The sequence below is a fragment of the Dromiciops gliroides genome, chromosome 4 (assembly GCF_019393635.1).
Source record: "Dromiciops gliroides isolate mDroGli1 chromosome 4, mDroGli1.pri, whole genome shotgun sequence".
NCBI lineage: Eukaryota > Metazoa > Chordata > Mammalia > Microbiotheria > Microbiotheriidae > Dromiciops > Dromiciops gliroides.
Window position 1 is genome coordinate 302,596,291 of NC_057864.1, and position 22,914 is coordinate 302,619,204.

The window sequence follows — 22,914 nt, forward strand, 5'->3', positions numbered from 1 at the left end:
AAAAAATTTTTTTTCAGGTACCAGGTTTAAGTAGATAGCCCCTAGAGTCACTTCCAACTGGAAAAAAAAATACTCTCTGAGGATATTGGGAAAAAAATTACTCTCTGAGGAATATCCTCAGAAAGAAGTACTGGGAAATTTGTATGAAAGATTATTTAATTTGAAGGAAAGGGAAGGATAGAGAAGGTACTGTAGTAATTCTTGATGGTAATGCAGTTTGTTTAATGAATTGTCCTCTTGCAAGAGACACAGTGAAGCTGTCTATAAAGTAGTTGACCAATTTTATTTCCACTGTGATGTCTCCTACAATGTGAGTAGTTTGCAGAAGTAATCTTTCAGCTCAAGTTGTTGGATATACAAATTTTCCCAATAAAAGGCAAGGGCAAGGGCACTTGACACCAAACAATAAAATATTTGGATACAGTTGCTTTGCCTGGTCTGTACCGTACTTAAGTGTTCTGGTTGAGTATAGATTTGATACATCTAGTGGAGAAATAGGGGAAAAGTTACTGGTATTTTTATTGGTTCCATAGCATCTTCTAGTAAAACTTGTCTGATGTAATAGGACCGAGAGGTCGTTGCATATTACCCTTGTATGGGTGGCGCAGTGGATAAAGCACCAGCCCTGGATTCAGAAGGACCTGAGTTCAAATCCGACCTCAGACACTTGACACTTACTAGCTGTGTGACCCTGGGCAAGTCACTTAACCCTCATTGCCCCGCAAAAAAAAGAAAAAGAAAAAAAAAGTATTTGAAGGGAAAATACAGTAAAATAAAACTACATATTTTAAATTTTAGGAGCCAGTTAAAGATCTGGCTATACCTCAGGTTATGAATATCAGTGATCACTGTTTTATACATATGACAAAATAACGCCTGACATAGTAAAAGTTTAATGTTTGTTGGTTGATTAAAGACTGAAATACTAACATTTTAAGCTGATAAAATACTGGATAACAGTTAATCACAGTATTTTATGGTTATTAGGAGTTTTCTTTGTGGTATTGTATAAACTTTGTCTTAGGTAATTCTGCAGTGTCCAGATCAAAATCAGCAGAAGGGCAATGACAAAATGCCCTTTATTAGTATGAAGGTTCCATATTTAAATTTTTAATAATTGGAGGTATTCGAATCAAAATTATTAACAAATAGAAAGTTCTCTTCATAGTACTTGATCTTTTACAAGATGCCCTGCCAAAGGCACATGAATTTTTAGAGAAAAGAGAAATCTCTGCACAAAATAGGAGTAATTTTGGTAACCTCTTGGTAATTTTTGAGATTTTTATTGTGGAATTGTTTGTAAAAACATTGTTTATTCATACAATTTTCAGAAAACAAAGTGCGTTATCAAGAACCAAAAGTACCAGAAAATAACCAGATCCTTCGACAATCTAATTTCAATGGTAGTAACAGAAAATCAGAGTCCTTAAACCAAAATCCTGTTGTATCGTCTAATCAGTGGCCAATTCCAGAGGCAAACCGAAACACCTTAGCAGAGGTAACTCTTGTCCATTGAACATAATTATTCCTGTTAAGTAAAACAAGTGTATAATTCTGAAAGATAGTCTTTATTTAGAATTCCGTATCAAAAATGTCATAATATTGCACTTGAAATTTCCTTTGCTGGTGTATCATACTTAATGGAATTGCTCTATAATTAATGGTCATATATTTTGGGAAATCTTTAAAAAATGTAAAGATAGTAAACATACCACTTTTGGCTAAAATATTGAAGTTTTCAGGAACCGATTAGTAAGACTAGAAAGTGACAGTATTTTGTTGTTGGTATAGATATGGTCCTGTATTACTGGGAAATGAAGTTTCAGTTGACTCTTTTAGTTAAGAATAGAAAATTAGGGGCAGCTAGTAGGTGACTTAGTGGATTGAGTGACAGGCCTGGAGTAGAAAGACATCTTTCTGAGTTTTAAAAAAAAAAATCTAGCTTCAGAAACTAGCTGTGTGGCCCAGCGCAAGTCATTTAACCGTTTGTCTCACTTTCCTCATCTGTAAAATGAGCTAGAGAAGGAAATGGCAAATCACTCCAGTATCTTTGCCAAGAAAACCCCTAAAGGGGCTCACAAAATGTCAGATAGAGCTGAACACAACTGAACAGCAGCAGCAGAAAATTAGCAAGACTTCAGAAGTGGACTGAAATAGCTGTTAGAGGACTGTATAAATGTATAATTATCTTTTTTGTTTGTTTTGCTTCAACATTCTTTTTTCTGTTTTTTAATTTTGTATTTTGATTACATATAGAACTTAATGAACAGGTATGAAAATCATTTTAAATTTCAACTTGTCTGTTTTTGGTTTAGCAAAAACGTTCCAGTTTTGAACAACCTGGCTTAACTATTTCAAAACAATCTTCACCAATAACAGCTCCTAAAAGAATTGATAAATTTGTGTGTAAGACACCCAGCAGCAGCACACTAAATGACTACATGGCCTGGTAATGCCTTTTCCTTTTACATTTATCTTTTTAGTAAGTTCTTATCTCAATTTATTTTTTGAACTATATCCAAAGTCTATAAGGGTGTAAAACCTTTTTTCTCTATGATAATTAGATATGGCTGGGTGCCTTTTTTAAAAATGAAAGTACTATCGGAAGCAAGGGTTTGGTTGATCAATGACTAATGAATTTTTAAAGAAAAATTTAATTCATGAAATAAAACAAACATTTCCATAACATAGTACTTAGAGATTAAACAACCTAATATTAAAAAAATGAGAAGATTGAGACAACATATCAAAAATCTTTGGGATACAGCAAAGACAGTGATTAGAGGAAAATTTTATCTCTATATCAATAAAATAGACTAATGAATTTGATAAGCCGTTTCTGATAAATTTATAATAGCTTTGTACAACCGCATTAATACTTTAGATGATTTCTTTAAGCTTTTAATTTTTAAAAAAATAATCATAGTTTATTTTTCATTAAGCCAAGTCAAGAACTAAAGATCAGAAGGAAAAGAAATTATTAACTTTGAAGGATATGGCAATTGAGAAATGGGAAGGAAGAATAATACTATACCGATGATTTATCTTGAATATTTTCTCAGTGTTCAATACTGTGCCAAGTGCTCAGAATGGAAAAGTACATGACATTCCTGTTTTCAAGTTGCTTATAATTAAGACAAAGTGAGGTTCTTCATAATGACCATTGTAATAGTGACAATCCAAATGGGAAAAGTTAATTTCTGAACATGGATGAATAAGAAGGGTGGTATTGTGGATAGAATTTGAAACATGGTGTTAGAGACATTCAGGTTCAAATTCTGCCTTTATCATTTATTTAGCTCTGTTACCCTGGATAAGTAATGTAACCTCTCTGAGCCCTAAGTTTCTCATTTTTAAAATGAGAAAATAACTGGTATCTCTATCACAGGGTTATTATGAGGCTCAAATAAGACAATGTATGTAATTTTAAATGAACTATATAAATGTCAGTTGGTTTGCAGAACAATCATGACTTGAGTACATGGCCCACAGACGGCTATACAAGGTTTGTAGATTTAGCTAGACTCATGAGAACATAATTTTGAATAAAGTTGAAGAACAGAATTCCCAGGGCTTAGGCAAATCTGTTAATTTTTTTCAAAGAAAGTGAACAAAGCAACAATACATTAATTATTGGGGGATGGAGCAAGAAAACATAGCTACACAAAAACTGGTAAATCTAGTCATGCTTTTTTTAATTTAAAAATTAATTTTTATTTTGAATTTAAATACAAAGTGAGAAAAGAAAAAATGTTTCCATGAACACAACAGAACATAGGAGAGGATTCAGTAGAAAACAGTAAATTTCCATTTGAAGAAAACCTATATAATGAATATAACACATTGATTTCCAATCTGCCCATTCTTTGCTTCTTTATTGGTTTTCTCTTGTTCTCTGATGTGTATTTTTTACTTTATTTCTGCCTGCTCCTTCTCTCCCCCTGCCCCCACCGAAGGCTGTAATTAAATATGGGGAGAGATATGTATGTGCATGTGTGTATATATACATATATGCATACATATACCTAGATGTTTATACACATATATGGAAGACTGTACAATGCTTATTTCCAGGCATCATCTGGATAGCATCTTCCTTCACAAGTCCAAGTCTTTCCATGTCAATCAGCTCAGCATCTCTTACACTATAGTAATATTTCAACCCAATCACATCTTACATGAAAATTTTTTCATAATTTTCTACATCCTTCTTCTTGACTACATAGGTTTTATTTATACAAGAAAAATTTGATTTAAAATAATAAAAATTATCTATTTTACATTTCAACAGTGCTCTCACCTTATAATATAGTTTGTCTGATACTCCTGAAACTCTTTTACATCTCTTTTCCTGGTTTCTTTGAAGTTCCTGACCTTTTGTTTTTCCAGATGAACTTTGTTATTATTTTTTCTAACTCAGTAAAATAATTGTTTAGTAATTTAATTGGATGGGGTCATCTAGGTGGCACAGTGGGTAAACACCAGCCCTGGATTCAGGAGGACCTGAGTTTAAATCTGGCCTCAGACACTTGGGACTTACTAGTTGTGTGACCCTGGGGGCCCCCCCCCCCAATTAATTTCGATCATATTGAGTTTCTAAATTAGGTAAAATTGTCATTTTAAAAATTATATTGGCTTTACCTACCCATGAACAATTATTTGGATTTAGGTTTATTTATATAAAAAACTATTTTGTGTTTATCTTTGAATAGTTCCTGTGTCTATTTTGGCAGGTGTGTGCTTAGCTATTTTATACTGTCTAGTTATTTTCAATGGTCTTAAACATTATTGAAAACTATCACTGACACATATAGTTTCTCTGTTTTTCAAATCTATTTCAATTTTAACTTAGTCTGAGATGTTTATTACTATCTCTGCTTTTTTTATATAACAAATTCTACTCCTGCCTTTATTTTATCTTTGTGTGTCTCTCATTTTTATAATTTCTTTCTTTTTTTTTTTTAAGTGAGGCAGTTGGGGTTAAGTGACTTGCCCAGGGTCACACAGCTAGTAAGTGTTAAGTGTCTGAGGCCGGATTTGAACTCAGGTACTCCTGATTCCAGGGCCAGTGCTCTATCCACTGTGCCATCTAGCTGCCCCTATAATGTTTCTTGAAAACAACGTATCAATGAATTAAAATTTTTATTCTGCTGTCTCTGTTTTATGGATAAATTCATGCCATTCACTTTCTAAACTGCAATTACTTGTGTATTTTCCTCCTTCCTATTTTTCCTCATTATCCTTCTCACCCTATTTTACCCCATCTCTCCTCACTCCTCTGCTTTACTTCTGCCTACTACCTTGCCTTCCTATTCCTTACCCTACCCACTCCTCTGAGTGCTTCCCTTAATCATGCTTTAAAAAAAAAAAAAAACCCTTGTTTTGGGAATAGATTGAGTGCCACAGTGCCCTCTGGTTTCCATTGCAGGTCACTGTAACTGATTGTTCTTCTGAAATAGTTTAAATATAGAATTGTAGTACCTTAGTGTTGGAATTGAAATTAAGAATCATCCAGTCTACCCTTCCATGAATTTAATGTGCATCTGTTGCCATAGCTATGTCAAATACACTTTTCCAAGCATTCCATGCCTATTGTCTTAGCCAGCGGTCAGTACTACTGTATGTTGATGTTATATTATAGCTTAAAGGATATAAAGATCAGTCAAACTGATGAAATAAGCTGCCTTGGGAATACTTCTTTAAAGTGCTAATAATAGTAGGATACTGAAACAGAAAATACATTGATAGTAAATCAACTTTTCAGCTGTTTCCTAAGGCTAAAAGAATCTCTGTTTGGTAGATATCTTAACTGGTAATTCAGTATTATACAGATTTGATAAGATTGGTAGCATATTTGTTTTGCCATAAAGAACAAGTAGTCCAAGGACTGTAGCACACATTTAACCAGATAAATACTTTCTTCAAATAATCAACAAAATAATAAAAGTTGATTGAGATGCTATTGTTATTATAAATTGGCGTTGTTTGGAATTATACTTTTCTAGTACAGGAAAACTAAAAACCATATGTAAGACTTTATTTTCTTGTATAGGAAATTTTAAAAAACCCTATGTAAAATGTTAATATTTTTAGCAATATGGTGATTTTATGTCCTAGTTTTAGAACTCCAGTTGTGAAGAATGACTTTCCACCAGGACATCAATTTTCTACTCCTTACAGCCAACCTTCCTACTTACAGCAGCAACAACAAACGCCTGTTACTCCATTTCAAAGCTTACAGGTATAATGAATTTAAATTAATGAGATATTTGCAAATCACAGTGCCTGACCTATATAAATGTGTATTCCCTTCCCTCCATTTCCCACCTATGATAACATAAACATATTTCACATTTTTTTCATAGACTCTTAGAGTAGGAAGCAAAGGCAGACTTCGTCTAGTCTAACCTTCCCAATAGAGGAATCACTTCTGCAGATTCTTTTTTTTTTTTGGTGAGGCAGTTGGGGTTAAGTGACTTGCCCAGGGTCACACAGCTAGTAAGTGTTAAGTGTCTGAGGCTGGATTTGAACTCGGGTCCTCCTGACTCCAGGGCCTGTGCTCTATCCACTGTACCACCTAGCTGCCCCTACTTCTGCAGATTCTTGAAAGTAATTTAATCATAACTTGGATACTTCTAGAAATGAAGCAATCATTACTTTTAGCTCTTCTGGTTTTGGAGTATAACAACTTGCAATCCCCATGTGCCTAAAGTTTTTTTTTTAAGTTTGTCTTCTCTATTCTCGTTTTTCCTCCTTATTTTGATCTGTTATTTTTTAAGCACTTAATTAACTAGGTAAAACAAACTAGTTAAATATTATCATGAGGCATAGTGTACAGAAAGCTGGAATTAGAGTGTGGAAGACTTGAGTTCCAGTTCTGTCCCTGACATAAACTGGTTATGTAACCCTGTATAAGTCATCTAATCTTTTAGTGCCACAAGCAAATTATTAAAACTATACATTTCATATCATGTGCCTGATTTTATTGGTAAAGTTTCTTTGCTAGAGATTACTCTACATCAGTGACATCATGGCTCTGGTTTAAGAAAAATTATCATAGTTTAATCTATCAATCTGTACTTCAGATTTTTTTATCTGACAACTTAGGGTCTTGCAATTTTTAGAGCTACAAAGGATTTAGAGTTAATTGGGTTTGGTTTCTTATTTTATTTGTCTCTTTGAATCATATAGAGCTCTTCAAAAAACAAGTCTTAACCAAAAGAGTCATTATATTTACAAAAGAAAATATTCTGCAGTAATATAGACTTTGTTTTATTGAGTGAGTACAGATTATTAGAAGCTATGTTTACTTCTTGAATTTCTCTTTTCCAGATTTCAGCATCATTTTCTTCAAATGAATACATTTCAGTTAAGGGAAGAATTTATTCCATATTAAAGCAGATAGGAAGTGGAGGTTCAAGTAAGGTAAGTAATAAGTTTTATGTGTAACTAGATCATATTTAGTAAGAATCTGTTGTGTGCAACATATTATAGTTTTATCACTTCTCTACCCCCGCCCCCCTCCTCCCCCGGCAACATTCATTCTCATTCTCTTTCTCTCTCTTCTCCTATCTCCTCCCTTCTAAACTTTTCTTTCTTCAGGGATCAGAAGCCTTTCTTGATCCTCAGTTATTAATGTTACCTCTTCCTCCTTGGTTTTCCTTGTGCTGTGCTTTTGTACATGTATCTCTATTATAGGCTCCTAGAGGGTAGAGAATTTTCTTTTTAGTCTTTGTATTCCCAGCATCCAGCACAATACCCTATATTTAGAAGGCATGTAATATGTTGAATTGAATTAAATCTATTTGGTCAATTTAGGTTTACATACAAAAGGCTCTTTAAAAAAAAAAAGAAAAGGCATACCTATATAGGATGATGCCAGAATTCCTTATGAAAGTTTTACATAAGTTTAAATATGAATTAAAGGTAAAATATAGCCCAAGATATAAAGATACAATTCCAGATCTGGACAGAATTATTAACTAATTTAAGAGTCCCTTTAAGTCAAAAGCTATTTTACAGTTGGTTGAGACACATAACATAGCATTAAAAAATTAACTAGGAGGGGCAGCTATGTGACTCAGTGGAAAAAGCACTGGCCCTGGATTCAGGAGGACATCACGCCATATTTACAAAAGAATAACTAGATTCAGGGGAGTGAATTATTATTTGCATTACAAAGTATATTTTTCAGTAAATAAAAATTCCTAGAACTTAAAATATTATTAGGTATGTATAAATTGAGTTTTTGTAGAATTTTTCAAGACTCCTTCCTAAGTTATATTTCCAAATTTTCAAAATTTTGTCCAGATATCCTCCCACCTTTTTTTTTCCCTGCCTAAATCTCTTTTTTAACCCAGGCATGTCCATTAACTTCATATTAAAATTTCCATCACAATGCTGATGATCTTAACTAGTTATTAGTGTGAAAGAAATCTATTAAACTAATTCACATTGAAGTGTAAGTGACCAAAATAAGTGAGTTATTTACATTTTAATGAAAGAAGCAGAAAAACAAATGAATCTCTTGCTGATAGCATTTCAGGCACTGTGACAGTCAACAGGCTTTTACCAAATGCCTGTTAGGTGCAAGAAGACCATGCCAGTCACTGGGGATACAAAGACCAAAGGCTTTCTCAGTGCCTTTGCCATGATATTACCCTCTATCTGCTCTGTATATCTTGTGCATTGCACAGTTGTTTACATGTTGGAATCTAAGTTCTTCAAGGGCAGGGGCCCATTAATGCCTTTCTTTACATCCCCAGCACTTAGCAGAGTGCCTGGTGCATCGAAACATTTGATAAATGTTACCTGACTGGCTGTTCTCAAGGTACTTAGATTCAATTTGAAAGGGATAACACATACATATATAAGTTTATATAGAGTAAACACAAACTAAATATAAGGTGGTTAAATACAGAGAAGTTAGACAACTGGTTAGAATAGTGGATATAGTGTTGGACTTGGAAGCAGCAATATGTAATTCAAATCCTTCCTCAGGCACTTACTAGCTGCATGATTCTGGACAAGTCACTTAACCTCTCAGCCTCAGTTTCCTGTCTGTACCTGTCTCATAGAGTTGTTGTGAGGAATAAATTAAATAGAGGCAAAGTACTTTGCAAACCTTAAAAGAACTATATCGATTCTAGCTATTATTATTGAGAAAGCAGGAAAGTCTTTGTGTAGAAAGTGCTACTATGCACCTTGAAGGAAGTGAGGGATTCAGTGAGGCAGAGGTGGAAAAAATAAATAACATTCCTGGCATGGGTAAAATAAAGCCAGTGCAGAGGTACAAAGGTGGAAGATGGTGTGTATGTATAAGAGAGAGCAAGAAAGCCAGGTTAGCTAAATGAGTTCAGGAAAGGAAATAATGTATAAAGAGGCTGGAAAGACATGAAAGGCTCTGTGTGTGTGTGTGTGTGTGTGTGTGTGTGTGTAAGGTATTAGTAGTACAATGACAGTTTTTAATAAATTATCTTAATGGGATGATCATGATAAACTCATTTGCCATTTCAAACCCTTTACAGCCTAGCTTCTGTCTACCTTTCTAGCCGTATTATACATCCCTTCCTTGTATGTACTATACAATATAGTCATATTTTGTCTTTTTGCTGTTCCCCACACATAGCACCATATCTCATCTCATTGCCTTTTTATAGGCTGTCCTTCATGTACTCTCTTCACCTCTACCTCTTAGAATCCCTAGTTTCTTTCAGTGCTCAGTTTAAGTGCCCCTTTTTGATATTACTGCTACTTGTTGGTCTTAATGGCATTATAGTATTTGATCATGTCAACTTTCAAATGTCTCCTTATTGTATACAGAATAAATTCCAAATTCTATAGTTTCATGTCCAGGGACCTCTAGTCTATCTTTACTTTTCTAGTCCTATTTAATATTATAGTGCCATGTATTCCAGCCAAGCCAGCTTCCTATTTCTTGAGCATCTAATTTTTTCATCCTTATCCCTTTGATCATGAAGTCATCAGTGTCCTTCCCATTTTCCTACCAGCTGGTGAATGATCTCTGCATTAACCTGATAATTAGTGTACAGAACATATTAGTGAATAGAGACTGATTGCAGTACATGAAGAGGATAAGATTTCCTGAAGCAGGATGCTAGCATTAGGCAAGAGGGGAATGAAAGATTTTGGAGATAAAATCAAAATGATTGATAGCTTAAAGGAGAAGTCAAAGATTCCTATGAGGTTTTGAGCCATGAACAATAGAGCTTTTATCAGAAATAGGCAGATCAAGAGAAGGAAAAGGTTTTGAAAGAAAGATATAGTCCTCTGTGTTTGGGGATATTGAGTTTGTAAGAAATTAATTGTGATTTGGGGTTTCCATCACCCTATTTTTGCTTCATTATGGTCAGACTGGAAAGATACAATCTTGAAAAAGCCTAAGAGAAGATGGGTATGTACTTGAAGAGATTATAGAAAAGAAAAACTAAGTATCTAAGCCTCCTCTAGCAGTTCCCCTACCCCCACATGGGCCTGGCCAAATTATAATGGGGATATCCCAGAGGGTGTGTTGAACCAGTTGGAGACTCAGCTTGGTTAAGGACCTCCCCTTGCTGTGGGAGAGGCAAAAAGGGGGGAGAGAGGAGCTGTGTGAAAGAGCTTCGGAGTGAACCAGAGAGAGACAGTACAGCTGACTCTCATTGAAAAACTATGGACCCCAGGTGGTGGTGAATGGAAGCAAGGCCAGTTCTTTGAGCTAGCTAGCTGAGCAGCAACCAAGTTTGGGGTTTGAGTCAGTCTTTGTTAGAGCCAGGAAGCTTATTCATTTTTTCTTCATCTGTTCCCTTCCTTGTTGTCCCTGGCTTTATTAACTTCACCTGTGTTGCAAATTTTGTTCCCTTTAATAAAACCTGGTTTGTTTGTAGACAAGAGGCTGTTAATCTCCTTTCTTATTAGTCTGGGAGAAATAACTAAAAAAAGCAGTTTGGAAGGGAAAATTTGGGCCTAGAGGTCTCTCATTGTTTTCTGAACCCCAATATTATGGCAATACACCCAGTTAAAATTTGGCCCTTACAGATTGTTGAGCCAGCCAGGAGTTAATGAACCTGGTGAATTCCCCGCAGGCGCGCCGAGCGCCCCCCCCCCCCCCATTTAGCCAATCTCCTGTACTTTCAAAAGCCTCTGCAAGCCTTACCTCAAGAGAAATTGCTAACTTTCTAGGTGGAGATAATGGATCTGAAATTCAGGAGTAATGTTAGGGTTAAAGATGTAGATAATGAGTCACTTGTATACAGGAAGTTGTTGCAGCATTGGATTAAAAAGAAGAATATAGAATGAAGAGTGCCAGAGACAGAACTTTCGAAGTTAAGAGTAGTAGGAGGAGAAGCAGGGAAATATGGTATACTAAAAACTAAGACAATACCAACATGCTCCAGAGAGGTCATAAAAATAAGAACTGAGGAAAAGCGATTGAATTGGGTGATAAAAAGATCACTGATGAAATTTGAGAAAGGGGATTCATTAGAATGGAGAGGACAAAGGAGGCAATGAATATAGACTACTAGCAGTCTGGCAGTGAAATGGTTGAGAGGAAGGCATGGTTAATGGAGGGTTTTAGTGTGTGTGTGTGTGTGTGTGTGTGTGTGTGTGTGTGTGTGTGTGTGTGTGTGTGTGTGTTTGCGTTTGCAGGGCAATGAGGGTTAAGTGACTTGCTCAGGGTCAACACAGCTAGTAAATGTCAAGTGTCTGAGGCCAGATTTGAATCCAGGGCCAGTGCTTTATCCACAGTGCCACCTAGTTGCCCCTTGTTTATATTGTTTTTAAGCTAGAGGCCCACCAAAGCAAGTTGATAGTTTCGAAAGATAGGTGGAAGACATGGGGAAAAGAAAGGATAATTGAAGGAGATGGGGAAAAGGCCTGGTTGGAGGCTGGGAGAGATTACATAGACAGGTGGAGGGCTTAACTTTGACAAAGGAAGTCTAGTTTTTCCTCTTATCAGGGAATTAGGAGATATAGGTAGAAGATTTTGAGATGAAGAGGAGGAGTTGAGGGAACTTGTATCAGATGAGCTTGATTTTAGTAATCAAAGTCATCTGCTGAGTAGGAGGGAAATTGAGCTGAATAAACTCCAGTAGAGAGTCAATAAGAGACAAAAGAGTTTTTCTGATCAGTGCTTTGAGTCCTTGCTGAACTGATCTTTCTGGTACCTTCTACACAGCATAGATTGTATCTTAGTGAATTTTAAAATGCTTTATGCTTTTTGGATTGGCATTATCTCAGAAAAGCAAAACAAAATGAAATGTGGGTTCTGAAGTTGAATTGTTTGTTTGAAGTCTTTGTGTTAATCCTGTTTGCAAGGTTAAAATTTAACTTTAAATTACTCAGGAGTTGATTATCCCATCTGTGTAATGGGAGAATGGGACCTGCTGGTCAGTATGGTGTCTTGGAAAGAGTGTTGGATTTAGAAACTGGTGACCTAAATTTAAATTACTAGCTCTGGTCCTTACTATGTAATGTTGGTCTAGGTTCTTAACCTCTGTGGGTCTAAATTTCCTCTTCTCTAAAATGAGAAAGCTAGACTAAATCATTTATCTCAGAGTTCCTTTCCAGCTCTAAAGTTCAAATCCTAGCCTAGGTCCTATGACTTTGACTTAATAATCACTTTCATCCTTTTGATCCTTACAACCGTGTCTCTCTCACACAATACCACCTGAATAGATTTCCAATTCTTCAGGCAAAATAATCATTTTTGACAAATTCTCCTTTTCATTCAATGTTCTATTAAGAATTTCTTTCAATTGAAAAATTGTCTGACTTTCTTATGGATGTGAGAGTAGAATTTTGTAGAATTTTAATGATTTACAAATACAATTTGACATTTGTATGTGTCTGTATGTCTACTGTCTTTCACAGGTATTTCAAGTATTAAGTGAAAAGAAGCAGATATATGCTATAAAATATGTGAATTTGGAAGAAGAAGACTCTCAAACCATTGAGAGCTATCGGAATGAAATTGCTTTCTTGAGTAAACTACAACAGCATAGTGATAAGATCATTCGACTTTATGATTAGTAAGAGAAAAAAATAAGACTTTGTTAGAAACATAAGTTACTACTTTAATTTTAGCATAACATTACATTGCAACTTAATTTTTTTTTTATAGTGAAATCACTGGCCACCATATCTATATGGTGATGGAATGTGGAAATATTGATCTTAACAGTTGGCTTAAAAAGAAAAAAACAATCAATCCATGGGAACGGAAAAGTTATTGGAAAAACATGTTGGAAGCAGTTCATACAATCCACCAGCATGGTAATTCTTAAATAGATACTCATCTGTGTAAACCTATTCTCAATTAGAATAGCTACTCTCCAGATATCTGTGTGTTCATCTAAGGTGAAATGGAAATACACATTAGTCAGCAGGAATCTATTGAACTCTTACTATATTCCAACTTTGGGATACAAAGAAAGGTAAAATCAGCTGCTGCTTTCAAGGACCTTAGAATCAAATGGGGGAGAAAACATGCAAACAACTTTATATAAACAAGATGTATACCGGATATGGGGCAGATAGGTGGCGCAGTAGATAAAGCACCAGCCCTGCATTTGGGAGGACCTGAATTCAAATCCGGTTTCAAACACTTGACACTAGCTCTGTGACCCTGGGCAAGTCACTTAACCCCTGTTGCCCTGCCCCCTCCCCCCACCCCACCCACCCCCAAAAAAGGAAGATGTATACAGAATAAATTGGAGATAACAAAGGGAAGGCCTTGGTATTAAGCAGGATCAGGAAGGGTTTCTTGTTGAAGGAAGATCAAGACTAGGGGGAAAATATTTTAGGCATGGGAGACTGAAAATGTATGAATAGGGAGTAGATGGTATTGTGTGAGGAACTGCAAGGAAGCCAGTATCCCTGTATCATAACAGTATGTAGAGGGGATAAGAAAAAAGTGTAAGAAGACTGGAAAGGTAGGAAAGGGCTATGAATGATTTGAATACCAGAGTTTGATATTTGATCCTGGAAGTGATAGGAGTCACAGGAGTGTTTTGAATGGGGGTAGGGAGTGATGTGGTCAGATATGTGCCTTAGGAAGATCAGTCTGACTATTGAGTAGAGGATGGATGTGGTGTTGTTTGTCCTTTGTTCTTGAACAGGATTATGACATTGGGACGATTCCCACTGAATTGGATTTAAGTGAGGGAGAGTTGTGCAAGGTCACTAACCTCACTCTTCTCCAGAGCCTTCAGGAAGACTGGAGATGGCCTGGGATGTTTTTTAAGGCAATTTGAGTTAAGTGACTTGTCTAGCGTCACATAGCTAGTAGGTGCCTGAGGTGAGATTTGAACTCAGATCCTCCTGACTCCAGGGCCAGTACTTTATCCACTGTGCCACCTTTAATTATTTTTGCAGGGCAATGAGGGTTAAGTGACTTGCCGAGGAGCACAAAGCTATTAAGTGTCAAGTGTCTGAGGTGGGATTTGAATTCAGGTCCTGAATCCAGGGCCAGTGCTCTATCCACTGTGCCACCTAGCTGCCCTCTTTAATTTAATGAAAGAATAGAATTTTTAAACTACTCTGCCATGAATTAGATTCTATTTCAGATTATATTTTCTTCCTCGTGTATGTGTATGTGTGTATGTTTTTCATATTTAAAGTACATTTCTCTCAGTGTAACAAAATATAATTCTTGTCCCCCTTCCTGAACCAGCATTATAGCAGGATTCTACTTTAAACTTTTTAATAACAGGATTCCAAAATCTTGTAGCCTGAGATATTATATAACAATTAATTGTCTAATTTGTGCTCTGTATGCCTAGTTTCTTGAAAACCACAAAGTTAAAAGTTGCTAGTCCAACTCAGAGAGGTCGGATAACTTCTTGATGTAGTTGTTTTTTCATGAAAAAGTGTTCATCAAAAGGCCATGAATTTTCTTTATGTGATAAAGATTTGTACTTCAGATATCCCTACAACTTTTGAAGAACCTTTTCCATGAAAAGGCAAATATTTTGACCTCTGAGCTTTGTTATTGTGGAAAGAAAAGACTGCTGCTGTATTTGGAGTCAGAAAGACCTGAGTTTGAATTTGGGATCCAACTAGCTCTGTCACCATGGTGCAAGTTGCTTAACCTCTTAGAGTTTATGTGTCCTCTTCTGTAAAACTAGTCATTTATGTAAAATGTCTTATTAACTTTAAAAGACTATTTAAATGTCATGTCATTTTCATTATTACTAGTACCAGTTTCTTAAAAACTGCATAATCAGGGGTTAAAGTGTCTTCTAAATCTGAAATTGTGTTATTCTCATAATAAGGTAGTAATTTCCCTTCTTCAAGTACTTTTTTTTTTTTTTTAGTGAGGCATTTGGGGTTAAGTGACTTGCCCAGGGTCACACAGCTAGTAAGTGTTGGTCACACAGCTAGTAAGTGTTAAGTGTCTGAGGCCAGATTTGAACTCAGGTACTCCTGACTTTGAACTCAGGTACTCCTGACTCCAGGGCCGGTGCTCTATCCACTGCAACACCTAGCTGCCCCCCCTTCAAGTACTTTTGCACTTAGCTAAACAACATCATTATAGTCTTTTATTGTCAGTTATATAATATAATATTTTGTTGTTAGAATCAAATGATGATTGTATACAGTATGATTTTGTTCACTAATTGTTTTGCGTATCTTGTCTTCCCAAAGATATTATGAGTTCTTTGTGGACAGGAAGTCTCTACCAGATAGAGTTTTTTCTTTGTACCCTGAATTGTGTCTGGCTTAATGCCAAGGTTACATAGCAAATATTGAAGAATAAGTATATGATTCATTGAAGAAATCTTGGCCTGTGGCAGCAAGTGGTGGAAACAATATATGCATAATTTGTGTTGTCTAACTGTGTTACGGATTTTTATTTTGGAGGCATTGTTCACAGTGATCTGAAACCTGCTAACTTTCTGATAGTTGATGGAATGCTAAAGCTAATTGATTTTGGGATTGCAAACCAAATACAGCCAGATATGACAAGCATTGTTAAAGATTCTCAGGTAAGGGAAAAAAAAGTATTGTTTACAGTAATAGAGTTAATTTACTTATCTTTAGGCATTAAATCTAGTAACTTGAGTTTATTTACAAAATATCTAAATTAAGGTATTTTGGTAACTAGTTTCTCAATTCTCCATAATTCCTGACAGCTTGATTTTATTTATAGAAAATATCCCAAATTCCAAATTATGTTAGGGAATTAACTATATTGTCTCATAAAAATGGAATTTTTCGGTAGTATGAAATTAAGACTAAAAATGTTTCATTTTCTAAATTTTGTTTGATAAATAGGTTGGAACAGTTAATTATATGCCACCAGAAGCCATCAAGGATATGTCTTCAAGAGAAAATGGGAAATCGAAATCAAAGGTATTGTCATGCTTATTTAGCAAATATTCAGCATCACTAGAATTTGAGCTGTTAAAGAAGTGAACCTTCTAAATAGCTTATACTATTTAAAGTTATCTAGTGGTCTTTTAACTACTTTTTCTACTACAGAAATTGCCCATTTCCTTTTTGAAATTATTATGGTACTCTGAATAGGTTAGTAACAGACTATTCAAAAAATAACCACAGAATTCAAAAGAACTTTTAAGTACTTGTGGTAATATTAAATTCTGACCTTACCAAGAGATAAAACAAAGAGAAATGCTCTAAATAATAATCTGATCACATCATGTGCATAATAAATATGTTGTTTTTAAGTAGCTTCTTTGGTGACATTAAACTAGGCACATAACCTCTATGGGCCTCTTTTTTTTTTCACTTGTAAAATGAGTGGTTTAGATTAGATGGTATCTGTATTCCCTTCATAAACTCTGAGATTATGTGATTCTTTGATTTCTCTATTTTTTATCAGGCCAGGAAATTGTGATTTATAGGTTTCTCAATTCATTCCATTTTTATGGCTACTAGGTTAGAATAGCCAAGAGCCAAATAAAGCTTTTGCTGATACTTGTTAAGAATTTTAACAAGCTCTACTAATGAATCGTTTTGCTTTGTAAAATGTTCATGAAATAAAGTAATTTATGACAGTGATGGTGTTTCTTCTTGGAATGTATTGAAATTTAAATGTTAAGAGTGAATATTTTTAAGTTTTGTGACAGGCAGTATGTGGCCTGTAGATAGGAAGACCTTAGATCACCTCTACCCTCAGACACCTTTCTTAGCTTTGTGAACCTGGGAGAGCCTTTCACTTCTGCTTCAGTTTCTTCAACTATAAAATAGCGCCTCCTTCTCAGATTTGTTGCAAGAATTAATAAAGTGCACGGTGCCTGGCACACAGTAGGTAATAAACAAATGCTTGTTTGCCTCCTGTGAAAATTTAGTTAAGTTGAATTTTATTTTATTTTGTGTTTTTTTTTTCTTTTATTAGATAAGCCCAAAAAGTGATGTGTGGTCCTTAGGATGCATTTTGTACTGTATGACTTATGGGAAGACTCCATTTCAGCATATAATCAATCAGATCACTAAGTTACATGCTATAATTGATCCTAATCATGAAATAGAATTTCCTGAAATTGCAGAAAAAGATCTACAAGATGTGCTAAGGGTAACTTTTAAAATACTTTTCTTTGTATATATGTTTGTACATATGTACGCTTGATGAAGGTTAAATAAACTTGATTTATTGTCTTCTAATTTAGAAATATGTGAGCTGTTAGAAATAACTATTAATAATAGAATCATTGAATTAAAAAAAAGTCATTGAACAAATATCTCTTTGTGTTGCAAACCTCTCATTCCCCCATATTCCCCAACCTCCAGCTCTACTGCTGAAAATATTCCTGGGTCCAAGGGTATGTGTAGTTTAATAATTTAATAATTGGGGGCCTGGTTCCAAATTGCTTTCCAGTATGGATAAAGCTGTTTACCATTTCATACACATTAATGTACCTGTTTTGTAGTAGCTAGTTTAACATGTCATTTTCCTTTTTTTTAGTCAGTTTTGATTATCTGATGGGTATGAGGTTAAACCTGGGAACTGCTTTAATTTGCATTTCTCTATTGTTGATTTGTAGCTTTTTTTCATATGCCTGTTGATAGCTTGGATTTATTCCTTAAAAAAACTTGCCTGTGATATCCTTAACCAGTTGGGCATTGGCTTTTGCTCTTATGAATCAACTTCTTATATATATCTTGGAAATGAGACTTATCACGCAAATGTGCTACAAAGATTTTTTCTTAGTCACTTGCTTCCTTCCTAATATTAGCTAGATAGGTTTTATGCAGAAATTTTTTAATGTTATATACTCATGATTGTCCATTTTATTTTCTGTTATCTACTCTTTCCCTTGATTGTATATAAACTCTTCCATTATCCATAGATTTGAATAGTAGTGATTTCAACCTTGGTCCTCTAATTTGTTTATGCTATCACTCTTTATGTCTTAAGTCAAGTATCCATTTGGAGCTTATGTGGTATATAATATATGGTGTGAATGTTGATCCATAGCTAGTTTCTGTTACACTACTTTCCAGTTTTTCCAGAAGTTTTTGTCAAATAGTGAGTTTTTACACTAGGGGATGGGGTAACCGATTTTATCAAACTATTAGGCTACTGTGTTCACTTGTTTAAATATACTTAGTCTGTTCTTACTGACTGGCCTCTATTTTTTAACCAGTATCATGTCGTTTTCTTTTCTTTTCTTTTTTTTTTTGGTAAGGCAATTGGGATTAAGTGACTTGCCCAGGGTCACACAGCTAGTAAGTGTTAAGTGTCTGAGGCCGGATTTGAACTCAGGTACTCCTGAATCCAGGGCCAGTGCTTTATCCACTGCGCCACCTAGCTGCCCCTCTCTTGATATTCTTGATGATTTGTTTGCATTTATTTTATATCCCACAAATTTGCTGGTTATTGTTTCAGTTAACTTTAGTTGAATCTCTAGGATGCTGAGAGAATAGTTCCTACTGGAAGATATGAGTTAAAATTTGACCTCACTCTGTGAACCTGGGCAAGACACTTAACCTCTTTTTTCCTCAGTTTCCTTATCTATAAAAAAGGGGTACTAATAGTACATGCTTCTTGGGTTTGTTGTGAGGATCAAATGAGAAGGTATTTGTAAATGCTTAACACAGGGCCTGGCATATATTAAATGCTAAATGTTTGTTTCTTTCCTTCTTTCTCTGAGTAAACTATTATTTCATCTGCAAAAGATGCTCATTTTGTTTATTTTTTTCCTTTTTTTCCCTTTATTTTTTTTTCTTGTCTTATTTCTACAGTTAGCATTTCTAACTTTAATTAGTGGTGATAATAGACGTCTCTGCTTTACCCTGATCTTAATTGGAAAGGCTCCAAGTCATATTTTTTTAAAGGCACATTAACTCTTTCTGCTTTCAAGGAGCTATTAAGTTTTATTAATGTTTAATGGAACTCTTTATGTATAATTTGGAGAAAGTAGTTATGTTGTAATTTATACAAGTTAGAATGAATAGTGTTTAGGTAAGCCATTTCTATAATGTTGAAACAAATCGGTCACATTTTTTTTCTAGTGTGAATTTCTTGAGTGTACCATGTATAGCAATAATAATTTTTAAAATATTGCCTTTTTCTCCTTCCCAATAGTGTTGCTTAATAAGGGACCCTAAACAGAGAATATCTGTTCCTGAACTCTTGGCACATCCATATGTTCAGATTCAAACTCAGACACAATCAGGTAATAAAACTTATGTTAATGCCAAGTGGTACATGAAAACATACTTATGAATAAATGTAGAAAATGAATAACTTGCTATTTTTTTCCCAGCCTTCCTTCTTCCACATAATTTAATACTTTAGGGCTATTATTTCATCATTTTAGGTGCTCTCCGCCAATGAAAATCATAACCCCTTTATGTTTTATTCTATTTGAATCTTTCTCTACTTTTCAGTAAATGCTACATAAAGAACCCAGGCATTCTTGTAAAATCTAAGGTGACAGCATAACATTTGCATTCTTCATTTGGTATCTCTCATTCTCACTACCTGGCCAGTCTGCTAGACTATTAGAATCTCATTTACTGTGCTTTTAATAAGAAATATTCATATCAGTGCTTGTGTTTTTTCTTATTCATGTTAATGGTTACTGATTTTAAATGATGTAATGACTTTTATAGGTAGTCAGGTGGTCAAGGGAACCACAGAGGAAATGAAACATGTTCTTGGCCAGCTTGTTGGACTGAATTCTCCTAACTCCATTTTGAAAGCTGCCAGAGTGAGTATGAGTAAAATTAATGTCATAAATTATAGTTAGTTGGTATAACTTGTCTAATCATAAAGCTAAAAGAGAATATAGTTCAAATAAATTTTGTTCAGATTTTCTGACAAACTCCAAAGTCCCTTCTAGCTCTCTGTATGATACAATGTATTTAAATAGAGAAACAGCATAGAAAGGACAAAGGACTAAGAGGTAGAAGACAATCCTGGATTCTAATTTTAGCTCTTCTTGTATTCTGACCTTGAGCAAGGACCTGTGTTTCCTCGTCTGTAAGATGATATCCTGTCTAACTTTAAAGCTCTTTGTCTATTTAGCATTTGCTTAGTTGGGAAGCATGTACCTATTTGGCTAAAGACAAAATTTATAGTTCTTGAAGTACTATAAATATTCTTCTGTGAGCTGTACTTTGAACCGACTTGTTTAGGTCTTAGTTCGAATGAACACACGGTGGGAATCTTCCTTTTACAGAATCTAGCTAGATCATTCCTAACCCACCAATGTCTCCAATTACTTGTTCTATCTTCAGGACCAACTTGTAAGAAGATTTCTCCTGATGCTTGTGTGTGTGTGTGTGTGTGTGTGCATCAAATAGAATATTATTAAAAGCAAATGTTTTAGCTCTTATGGCACACAGAAGCTTATTTTTAAGCAAATCGTGACTTCTGAACTTGCAGTTGCCTATCTGGAATTTAATATAGTACCAAGCAATATCCACAAACTGGACTACGATTCCTAAAATATTTACTGCACATTAGGTGTTTTTAAATGTTAAAAAACCTCCATTAAGGGGGCAGCTAGGTGGCGCAGTGGATAAAGCACCGGCCCTGGATTCAGGAGTACCTGAGTTCAAATCTGGTCTCAGACACTTGACACATACCAGCTGTGTGACCCTGGGCAAGTCACTTAACCCCCATTGCCCCACAAACAAAACAAAAAAACCTCCGTTAAAGTTTTATTCCAGTTTCATCCTGATGAGTAGGTAATTCTGAGTTCTCAAAGCCTATGCTAATGGTATAATTGCAGTAGGTTCTCTATCAAGGCTGAGAGGTTTTGATGGGTTGTATATGTACTGTCCGAGGATCAGACTAATTAAGTTCATAGAAGCTAATCACCAAGCTGGCCTCAGGGTGATGAGGCAGTTGCAACAACAGTGACTGTTTACTAAAATTTAAAGAAGGTTTGTGATCTGCACAGATACAAGGAATGCCCATATTAAAGAAATTACAGATCCTTTCACTAAGACATTAAAAACCAACTGAATGGCCTGAGGCCCTGTGAGGCCTCTTTTTATAGTTTAAATAAATTGTAGTGCTGCAACTGGTACCCAGAGTCCTAGCTATGGGTTTCTATGTAAAGAAATGAAGCTGTGTGACTAGTGTGAAAGGAATGGATATGAGATATGGAGATAGGCAGGGCAAGACTTGGCACCTGGTTGCATATGTATCATGAGGATAAGTGAGGAATCAAGGATAATGCCAAGATTCTAAACCTAAGTGACTGGAAGAATGGTGGTGTCCTGAATAGAAATTGGGAAGTTTGAGAGAGGAGAGGGCTTGAGGGGAAAGATGAGTTCTTTTTGAACGTGTTGAATTTTAGGTGTATACAGGTCATAGCTTTTATAAGAGGCCAAAGAGCATATTTTCTTCACTTAAAAAAAAAAAATTTCTCCTGACACATGTACTTGGTTCTATCAGTACTTTATAAGTTAGCAATATAGTGCCAAAATAGTACTTTACAAAATAGATATGTGGAGTAAAATGTAAAGTTTCCATAAAAGTAATTTTTTTCCATGTTTGACTGTAAAGATAACTAGTTATTTCATTCAGCATGTGTACTTTTATTTCAGACTTTATATGAACAGTACAGCAGTGGTGAAAGCTATGATTCCTCTTCATTTGTGAAACCATATGACCAAAAATGGAAGAAGAAATGAGATGCAATCTCTGATATGTAGAACCTGCCACTTTTTGTAAATTAGACTACAAATTGAATTGTGATTGTCAACTGAAATATTCTGTGAAGGATACTGAACAGAAACTTGTTAAAATACCAACTACTTATATATGTGTGTGTGTATATGTATATGAAGTCATAGAATTTTTTTGTCTTTATTTGTAAATCTGAATTGTCTTCTGCTGTCATTTCACATTTGGAGTTGTTATTGGATAGAAACAAAGCCTGAATGTCAAAAAAAAACTTTTGAAGAACTATGTAAATAAGTTTTTGCTGTATAAAGAATGCTTTTTAAATTGTAATGTGATATTTTTTTCCTTGAATGAAAAGCAAAAGTAGTCTTTACTGAGTAATAAAGTTGCTACTTACAAGTTGGAAAAGTTTTGGTTGGGGAAAGAAATAATAGCTTGAAAGGTCTAGGATTCTTAGGTAAAGTAAAAATAAAGAGTTTATTGAGAAGAACTCTGAGCTTTCCAACTCTGGGCTCCCATGTTAAAAATGACTTGAAAGAAATAAGTTGCAAGTGGTGTTCAAATTGTTTGCTCTGAGATAGTGGTAACTTGGACTATATCTCTGGAGCTGCCCATGTCCCTTAAATGTGCAACCTGTGACTACAAGAATTTTAATTTCTCTTTTAGATTATCATATTAGATTCAGGAACACACTGTAGTTACATTGCTTCAGAATCACATTATCATGAGTACCACTGCTGTAAGATAATGTAAAGGTTTCAGTTCTGGGAAATAAGAAACTTATTGTTTTGTAAATTGATTTATAA

The 22,914-nt window shown here is 35.0% G+C and overlaps 1 protein-coding gene across 3 annotated transcripts in view; it reads left to right on the top strand.

Moving 5' to 3' along the window:
- The window catches only part of TTK (TTK protein kinase), a 40,953-nt gene extending 18,447 nt beyond the window's left edge, over nt 1-22,506 (top strand). For all 3 annotated transcript variants that reach the window (XM_044004175.1, XM_044004176.1, XM_044004177.1), the window contains exons 11-22: nt 1,332-1,498; nt 2,316-2,449; nt 6,118-6,241; nt 7,333-7,425; nt 12,874-13,031; nt 13,124-13,275; nt 15,865-15,989; nt 16,279-16,356; nt 17,363-17,539; nt 19,553-19,643; nt 20,083-20,180; nt 22,030-22,506. In XM_044004175.1, coding sequence (XP_043860110.1) covers nt 1,332-1,498; nt 2,316-2,449; nt 6,118-6,241; nt 7,333-7,425; nt 12,874-13,031; nt 13,124-13,275; nt 15,865-15,989; nt 16,279-16,356; nt 17,363-17,539; nt 19,553-19,643; nt 20,083-20,180; nt 22,030-22,116 — 1,484 coding nt within the window. In that variant the 3' untranslated portion in view covers nt 22,117-22,506. The remainder of the gene's footprint in view (nt 1-1,331; nt 1,499-2,315; nt 2,450-6,117; nt 6,242-7,332; nt 7,426-12,873; nt 13,032-13,123; nt 13,276-15,864; nt 15,990-16,278; nt 16,357-17,362; nt 17,540-19,552; nt 19,644-20,082; nt 20,181-22,029) is intronic.
- The last annotated feature ends 408 nt before the right edge of the window (nt 22,507-22,914 follow it).